The sequence below is a fragment of the Mixophyes fleayi genome, chromosome 11, assembly GCF_038048845.1.
Source record: "Mixophyes fleayi isolate aMixFle1 chromosome 11, aMixFle1.hap1, whole genome shotgun sequence".
NCBI lineage: Eukaryota > Metazoa > Chordata > Amphibia > Anura > Limnodynastidae > Mixophyes > Mixophyes fleayi.
In genome coordinates, this window is record NC_134412.1 from 35,671,111 (window position 1) to 35,680,909 (window position 9,799).

The 9,799-nt window shown below is 43.6% G+C and overlaps 1 protein-coding gene across 1 annotated transcript in view; it reads left to right on the forward strand.

Annotated features, from left to right (window-relative positions):
* FAM83E (family with sequence similarity 83 member E) overlaps positions 1–3,369 on the forward strand; it is an 89,379-nt gene extending 86,010 nt beyond the window's left edge. The window contains exon 6 of the mRNA XM_075191284.1: positions 1,332–3,369. Coding sequence (XP_075047385.1) covers positions 1,332–1,565 — 234 coding nt within the window. The 3' untranslated portion in view covers positions 1,566–3,369. The remainder of the gene's footprint in view (positions 1–1,331) is intronic.
* Positions 3,370–9,799: the final 6,430 nt, after the last annotated feature.

Below are 9,799 nucleotides of genomic sequence, written 5' to 3' on the forward strand. Positions count from 1 at the left end.
ATGTCTGGGAGACAAAGTCCCACTTTCTAGAGAGACCTCCTGTTCCATGCCCACATCACCACTCTCTTTCTCATCAGCAGCGACCAATAGCATGACTTCATCAGGCACAATTAAGTGTCACAGTTAATTCAGCTGTCAGACAAAACTTTACTTTTTGGGATCCTCATCTTGTAGCATGGTTGCTTCCTCCAAAACAGTGCTAATTCCAGATGCAGATGTTAGTTCAAAGGAGGCAAAACCTATCCCAAGCTGTTCTCTGCCACAACATGTTGCCCTAAATCAGGCTTAACACTTGAAACAGAGCCTACAGTGCTTTTCCAACCACCAGTGTGATTGCCACATGAGATATTTCCATGTCCGTTAATGACATCACTGTAGATGCCTAAACCCCTGCCCTGACTGGCCTTTTTAATAATTGAGAAAAAAAAGTTTTTGGTTTATTTTTAAATCTTTTGGGGTTTTTTGCAGGGGGGGGCAGGTTCTATATCTCTTTTCTTCTCTCTCTCTCATTATTACTCTTTTACTATCTCTCTTTCCCTCTCTCTGTCACCTACCTATTCTCAAGGCAGCAAATGTGACTGAGCCTTTGATAGTGTGGTCTGCAATTCACAGATCAGAACGTGATGCATCATGATGGGGAATGCAATCAGTAAGGGAGAAGTTATTATTATTATTATTATCATTTATTTGTTAGGCGCCACAAGGTTTCCGCGGTGCCGTACACCGTACAAACAGTAGACTATACAGGTTGAAACAGTACAGGACAATAAACAAAAAATACCAATACTTCAGAAACTCCAGGCAGGCTAATGCAATTAAGATGGAGCAGAAGAATAGGTATGGAGACAGGAGGGAAGAGGACCCTGCTCATACGAGCTTACATCTTAAGGGAGAATAAACAGAACAGGCACAAGGGGAGCCAGTTGAGGCATGGGGCAGAGAAGAGGGGGGCCGGGAGGAGAGAGATGAGAATGAGCGGAGGAGATGAGGGGGTTAAGTGGATGGTTGGTAGGCTTTGAGGAAGAGGTGAGTTTTGAGTGCGCGTTTGAAGTTCCAGTTTGACAGAGTAGAGCACTTAAGGCTAAATATTTAAGGCGAAAGTCAGCCAGAGAATTATTCAATAAATTGCACCCAAATGTAGCATAAAGTGAATACTCAGTGAAATAGTTTTAAAAATTTCAGTCATCTCTAGGGAATAGGAAAAAGCCACTGGAAATCCTCTCACATCCGGTTGATAATTTTTATGTCAAATTTGTAGACTCTACACAGTTTAATGTAAAAATATATTAGTAAGTTGAAAATGGTAATATGTACTTCATCTTTTCCAACAGAATAAATCAAGATGGTTGACAAAGGATACCCCAGCAATGCTACTGATGAGACAGAGAGCTTTTCCGGGTGAGGATACTAGAGCCCGAGAGTCTTCCAATGTTACCTCATTTCAGTCTCCAGCTGCCATGACACCTATAAGATTGCAAGGACAGTTAATACATGGAGTATCTACCACTTCTCTGCCCCGCCCATGGACTAATACCTCAAGACATGGAAGACTACAATACTATTGATCATCCGTGATGCCAGATGGTGATACTTACTATTCTAGCTTATCTGATTATAACAGATCTGATGAAGGCCATGTCTACTTTGATGCTATGGGAGAACCTTGTCTCAGGTGGAACATTCCTAAGGAAAGTAGAGATGAGCTTGTTACCTGTTCTCATGGCCCATAATTTGCATGAGTCACCTTGCTCCTTCCTGCAACCACTACTTTAGCAGTGAAGTAAATGGAGGAGGAATAGGAGAGTGAGAGAAAGTATTGTCCTTCTCCTGACCTTACTCCACTCAACAATGTCAGTGACTGAGAAGGTCATTTCTGTATCACCTCACAGCTGCAGGAGATTGGCTTTTGTCCTACACTTTTAATGGAAATCTGCACCAGGATTTTGCCTCTCCATGTGTCCCAACTTCATTAATTACTCCGGTCTCCATAACCCAAGATGTCGGGTAGAGTCCTAGCGCTATTCACATAAAGGCATCAGCCATGCGCCGATCAACTTGTGGATGGTTTTTACAATAGCAGAGGACCCCACACTCAAGGTCTCTATTTTATAGTGGATACCAGGCCAAGTTGTTTACTACTGGAGCTGGCTGATGATTTGCAGAGGAGTCACATTTTTAATTATTTTTGTTCATTACATTACGCGAGGTGTGCATGGAAATGCACTTCTCCACTAAATGGGCCAAAGTAAAAATAAAGGGGAGCACCCAATCTCTGCTAGCCTTTGGTGGAGAAGAGCATTTGAAGGCGCACTCCAAACAATGTAATAAAAAGTTTCACACACACAAAAGTGATACATAATAAAATCAGTTCAGCTGTCCACTGGCTCATGATTTATAGCCATAAATAAGGCTAAACTAGGAGGTATTTTATGAGAAAAATTGAAAATGGTAGGAGAATGGATTTTGTTGTCACGGTTATACTTTTGTAGAGTGCAGCTCTTAGAGATATTTCCGCCTCTCTACACATCACGGCTCACTATTACCTGCAGGGGCTGCACACCATTTCAGAAAGCAGGTGAACACCTAGATGTCTGTTGGGAAGTCCAACGTGAGTGCAAACCAAGGTATTTTGTAATGTGCATCCAGTGCTTTTCGTAAAGGAATTCAAGTGGCTGCAGAGTATAGCTGGAGGAGTGTGATCGTTGGGGGGGAGATGAAAGTGCCGAAAGACTGGAATTATTTTCCATCTGATTCCACTTATCATAGATTTTGTCTTATTACAAAACAAAAAGGTTAAACGCAGCAGCATGATATAGATATATATATATATATATATATATATATATATATATATATATATATATATTATTGTTTTTTTTTCTTGTTTTGCTACATGTTTAAGGGGAAAACTATCTTACCCAGTTAATGCGGGAAGACTGTTAATATTGAAGCATATGTAAATGTAGACCCTCCAACAGGATCCCATTCACGTGATACTAAACACTTTGATCCCAGACATCCCACTTAATTTGCTATTGTAATTGCATGTGCTGAATTAATTGTATTATGTTATAAAAACTCTCTCTTCAATTACTTAATCAGGACAGGTAACTTCAGTATGAAGATAAATGTGATGTTCAGGAGCAGAACACTTTGGCAGGTTCATGTTGGACGGTATGTAGATGTAAATAGTGTAACTTCAAAGCCAGCCTCACCCTCTAAGGGAACATCATTGTTCTAATTGTGTATATAAATGTTGGCTTGTTGCAGAAATCATACATTGTTTATAATGTATTAAATGACCAATGTGAAGGGCTCTTAAAACATTAAAGGCAGCTCTTATATTCATCATACAATCTTTAAATAAAATAATTGTATACATTAAATTTAGTAATAAAATGTGAACCAAAAACTGTTCTTAATTCATTTTTTTCCAATGTACTATAATATGATTGTAATGTTAATATTTAGTTTTATTGACAACTAATTGCTAGTGATTGGCATAATATACTGTCTGACCATTCTACTGTCCTGAATGACGTATACTAGTAGGATAGTAAGGCTGCACTACTGCGTAAAAGAGGCTGACAAATTATGGCTGTGAAGTTGGTGTGTGAAGGGATGACCAATCAAAAGCCACAATGTCTATGATTGCGGCGTTTGATTAATCCTCCTGCTCACAACCGCCGCCTCCCAACGCAGCATAACATAGCACACGGTTTTCATTCAGGGCTGTGAGATGAACCACGGATAACTGAAAATCAGCTGCACAGGTGGTAATACAGCTTTAAGTGCTGCTTACAAAACACATGTATTGAGTTCTCAACATTTGCTGAAAGAGAATAGGGTTTGCAGTTAGACAAAGAAAAAATAAAATAAATACAAAATATGCTCTGGGAATGCAGATATTTAAATATACCTGTCGTACGGTTCTGGAACATCTAACATCAATAGTAAAAACCTAATTACAATGCACCATTATTATCACACAACATTGTTGTATAAAACCCACAAAACAAACAAAAAAAGCTGTAGATGTAACAAACATCAAACTATGTATAAAATTTCAAACTATATTTTAACACTGGGTGATTCTGCTGCCATTGTATAGCCCATACAGTACAATTTCTTCATCTGTAACATTAATGTTAAACTTCAAGTCACTGACAAGTTTTACTTGCAGTACCATAGCTAACCACATGGTTTACTGTGTAATTATTGTAAATACAGTGCTTTTTTTGTAAGAAAAAAGGTGCAGGAACTCACATCAAGTAGTCAATCACTGTACACACACCCACACACGGCAGTTGTGTAACGAAACATAACGGTTGCCGCCCGCTGTAAGCACTCAGCGCGCCACCACACTACCAATCACAAGCTGAGCAGTGCCACAAGCCGAGCAGCGCCATCACAACCAGCGCAGACAAATACGCATGCATCAGACTCTATACACAAGCAGCCCGCATGCACCATTTTAATGATTTTGCCGCCAACCTGCTACGCTCGACAGGGCGATTCAAGTCCACGTGCACCAAACATCAAATGTTCAAAAGTTACTTTTAAAACTTGGAAAATCGGTCGAAAAAAGGTGGCGGAAATCAGTTCTGGTAAGTTCTATGACAAAAAAAGCACTGTGTAAATATATGAAGTTACTGTGAAACTGCAGTTCAACAATGCTGACAACAAGTAATTAAAACACTTAATTTACTTATAATGAATGAATGGCCAGCATCAGTGGTCTGAATGAAAGTAACTGTCATTTGCTGATAAAACACATGGTAAATAGGAGTGAACTGCAAGTGATTGACAGTTGCATCTGCTCAAATCACAGATATTGCGCTTTGTAATAAAAAAAATAATAATTAAAAAACAGGCAGCGTGCCACCAAATCCTCAACCACCCCAACACTATGGAGCCGGGCTAATTTCTACTAGACTACATAAGGGAAACTACGAGCGTTAGGTCCTCCTGTTATAGTGAAAACCAATCTCAGGCTTGTTAGGACAGTTGTGGTGTCTCTATGGGGTGGAGGACCACAATAAACAGAACGCCCCTTCCCTCCTAGGTTCTACCAGCCCCACACTGAAACGTGCTGGGGTTCATCTGACCTTAGCTGTGTCTCAACGACCTTCATCCAATATGCCAAAAAGTCTATCTATCTATTTACAGTGGTCAAAGTGGAAAGTTGAAGTGGTGGAATGGGAATGTAAGTGAATGGAATTTGATAATTTTACAAAGAAGGCAGCAACAGCAGTGGCGGTATGATATACCACTGTTTAAACCCATCTTTGATCACTGTATGTATGTGTGTATATATATCTATATATATATATATATATATAGATATATATATATATACAACTCAGCCACGAAGCGGAGGACCATGTAAAAATCACAGAGCAAGGTCAACGACTGCTAAGGCGCATGGAGCATAAAAGTCGCCAGCGCTTTGCAGATTCCATAGCTGAAAAGTTCCAACCTGCCACTGCCATTAATATAAGCACAAACACTGTGCGGCGGGAGCTTAATGGAATGGGTTTCCATGGCCGAGCAGTTGTATGCAAGCCTCACTCACCAAGACCAATGCTAAGCGCTGGATGGAGTGGTGTAAAGCACACCGACACTGAGCTGTGGAGCAGTGGAAACGTGTTCTGTGGAGTGACGAAACACTCTTCTCTGTTTGGCAGCCAGATGGGCGAGTCTGGGTTTGGAGGATGCCGGGAGAACGTTACCTGCCTGACTGCATTATGCCAACTGTGAAATTTGGTGGAGCAGGGAAAATGGTATGAGGCTGATTTTCAGTGTTTGGGCTAGACCCCTTAGCTCCAGTGAAGGGCAAACTTAATACTTAGGCATACCAAGTCATTTTGGACATGTTAAGAACTCCCAAGTCAGTACAGTGAAACTCGGAAACTACTCTGAAGGCCAGGTGTTCGCTGGAGCCCCTAGTGGTGGGGACAGACTGGGCTGCGGGCCGACCGAGGGTCGAGTAACGTATACTGACTTAAAGGAGTTCCCAGAAGTGGAGTGATTGGTGGACTGTAGTATAAGAAGAATCCTAGGTCAAAAAGGTCACAGGCACAGATGCAATATCCAAGGGCAAGCGAAGGGTCAAACTCACAGGCAGAGAAGCAAAATCCGAATTCCAGGCAAAAGGTCAAGGTCAGAAGAGAAGGGTCACAGGTCCAATAACAAGCAGGGGTCAAAACACGGGTAGTCAAATCCAAGGTAGCAGGAACCAAAATGGATAGCATAAGCAGGCAGCAGAACTGAGGACAGAACGCTATAACCGGCAATGAGGCAGCAGACTTCATTGCCTTAAATACCAATACAGACCAATCAGTAGTTGGATACACAGCTGCAGGCTAATACTCATACAGAACAGGGCCAATCAGGGCTTGTCCCTGAAATACACAGATGCAGGCTAATGCCTGTAATATCAGCCCACAGCCTGCCTGTCATGCGCATGCGCCCGCCTACTGCCGGGACGCAGTGCTATAGTAGAAGCGTCCGGCCGTTGCCTTGGTGACGGCCGGGCAGGAAGAGGAAATGACGTCCCGTTCGTCATGGTGACGGCCGGGACGCCAGGGCGCACGGGAAGCGAGCCGCGGCGGCTGTGAGTACCGCTGCGGCTCGTGACAGTACCCCCCCCCTTGAGGAGGGGTTAAGGAACCCCGACACCCAGGTTTAGTGGGAAATTTCCTGAAAAATTCTTTAATGAGTCTCCCAGCATGGAGACGCCTCCACGGTATCCAGCATCGCTCCTCAGGACCATAACCCTTCCAGTGCACCAGGAACTGAACTTGGCCTTGGACCCTTCTTGAGTCTAGAATTCTTTCAATGACATATTCCTGGTCTCCATTCACATCCAAAGGCTGAGGCCTGCTAGAGGAAGGCTGACTGAATCTGCTGGGAGCAGCGACTTTCTTCAGAAGTGAACAATGGAATGTCGAGGGTATTTTTAAAGACGGTGGGAGTTTCAGCCTGAAAGCCACTGGATTTACCTTTTTTTCAATTGAAAATGGACCAATGTATCGGGGCCCCAGTTTCTTGCAAGGTTGCCTCAACTTGATGTTCCGTGTGGACAACCAAACCCGATTTCCCACCTTCAGAGAACATGGCACACGATGGCGGTCAGCGAAAGTCTTGGATTTTTGAGAGGCTTGACCCAGTGCAGAGTGCACCTTTTTCCAGATAGATCTTAACCTGGCCGTAAAAGCAGGTGTTCCAGAATCCCCACTGGGAACAGCAGTAGAGAAAGAGTTGGACTTCGGATGAAATCCGAGGTTGCAGAAGAACGGGGATGTGTGTATTGTGGAATGGCAGGAATTGTTGTATGCGAATTCCGCCCAGGGCAAGAGAGAGGACCAGTTATCGTGAAATTTTGAAACATAGATGCGTAAAAACTGTTCCAAGGACTGGTTGGTTCTTTCTGTCTGTCCATTTGACTGTGCGTGATACGCTGAGGACAGACTGATAGTGATCCCAATGGACTTACAAAAAGATCTCCAGAATCGTGCAATAAACTGAGATCCTCTGTCCGAGACGATATCTTCGGGAAGACCATGGAGACGAAAGATGTGGGTCAGGAACAAGGTAGCCAAAGTCCTGGCATCCAGTAGTTTGGGTAAGGATATAAAATGTGCCATCTTACTGAATCGGTCCACGACTACCCAAATGGTGTTATGGCCTGCAGATACTGGAAGGTCAACAATAAAATCCATCGAAAGATGGGACCAAGGTCTGCTTGGAGCAGGCAAGGGTAGTAGTAGACCAGCAGGACGGTTCCTAGCAGATTTGTTTCTAGCACACTCAGGACAGGCACGAACGGAAGTCTCCACATCATCCGATAAGGTGGGCCACCAAAGCCAGCGAGAAAGGATTTCAATAGTCCTATGAATTCCTGGATGACCAGCAGAGCGGTTGTTGTGACCCTCTATGAGGACAGGTTTACTTAGATGAACCGGGACAAATAACTTGTTGAGAGGTGTCTGAACGGGAGCAATTTTCTGGAAGTGTTGGATAGTGGCTCCCAGATCCTGGGTGAGTCCGAGATAAATTGAAGTGGAAGGAATAATAGACTGCGAGTCAGGAGTTTGAGGATGCTGAGCCAAAAAACTTTGGGACAAAGAATCAGCCTTAATATTTTTTGCACCTGGACGAAATGTGATGATGAACCTAAATCTGGTGAAGAATAGGGCCCAGTGAGCCTGCCTGGGATTCAGAGTTTTTGCAGTCTGAATATATTGGAGATTTTTATGGTCTGTGAAGATGGTAATGGTGTGTGCAGCCCCTTCCAACCAATGTCGCCATTCCTCCAATGCCAACTTAACAGCCAATAGTTCACGGTTTCCGACGTCATAATTACATTCCGCTGGCAGAAATTTTCTCGAGAAAAATGCACAAGGATGTAGCTTTTTACTCTGTGAGTCTTTCTGAGAGAGAATGACACCAGCACCGACATCCGAAGCATCCACCTCCACAATAAACGGAAGTCCTGGGTCAGGGTGTCTAAGGACTGGGGCGGAAATGAATGCAGCTTTGAGAGCTGAAAAACTCGCCAGTGCTTCTGCGGACCACTCAGCTGGGTTTGCTCCTTTTCGAGTGAGGGCAGTGATAGGAGCCACTAACGAGGAGAATGAGCCAATAAACCTTCGGTAATAATTGGCGAAGCCAAGGAATCTTTGGATCGCCTTCAAGTTAGTAGGTAGGACCCAATCCTGAATTGCCTGCACCTTGGCGGGATCCATAGCGAATCCTGATGAGGAGATGATATAACCCAGGAATGCGACTGTGGACACCTCGAATTCGCATTTCTCCCGTTTTGCGTACAGATGATGTTCACGCAATCTCAATATAACCTGGCGGACGTGCTGACGATGCTGAGATAGGGATTCAGAATAAATTAAGATGTCATCCAAATAAACAACAACTGTTTTTCCCAAGAACTCACGTAATACATCGTTAATCAGATCCTGAAAGACTGCCGGAGCGTTGCACAAACCGAATGGCATTACGAAATATTCGTAATGTCCAGAGTGGGTATTAAAGGCAGTCTTCCACTCATCCCCCTTCTTGATTCGGATAAGATTGTAGGCCCCTTGGAGGTCAATTTTAGAGAATACAGTAGCTGTTTTCAATTGATTGAACAGAACAGAGATCAAGGGTAACGGATACATGTTCTTAATCGTGATGCTATTTAGTCTACGGAAATCGATGCAAGGCCTCAGGCTGCCATCTTTTTTAGAAACGAAAAACAACCTGCGCCAACCGGGGACTTAGAAGGGCGGATGAACCCTTTCTCCAGGTTTTCTTTTACGTATGATTCCATGGCCTGTGTTTCAGGAAGGGATAGTGAATATAAACGCCCTTTGGGCAACTTAGAACCGGGTACCAATTCAATGGCGCAGTCGTATTCCCGGTGTGGTGGAAGTGAATCAGCTTTCTTCTTGCAAAAGACATCACTGAAGTCCTGGTAGGGTACCGGCAACAATTCTGGACTAGGCTGTATAATCCTAAGAGGCAAGGTCAAGCAGGATGTAGAGCACCCGGGACTCCAACGGACAATCTCCCCTGTTTTCCAATCAATACCGGGGTTATGACTGCGAATCCAAGGATACCCCAATATCAAAGGAGCAGAGGGACAAGAGATGAGATAAAAGGAGAGCTCCTCCGTATGGAGGACTCCTACAGACAACCGAACCATTGGAGTCCTGGTGAGAATCCTTCCCCCAGGCAAGGGGTTACCATCCAAACCACATGTGGTGATGCTTGATCCTAACCTGATATGTGGAATATC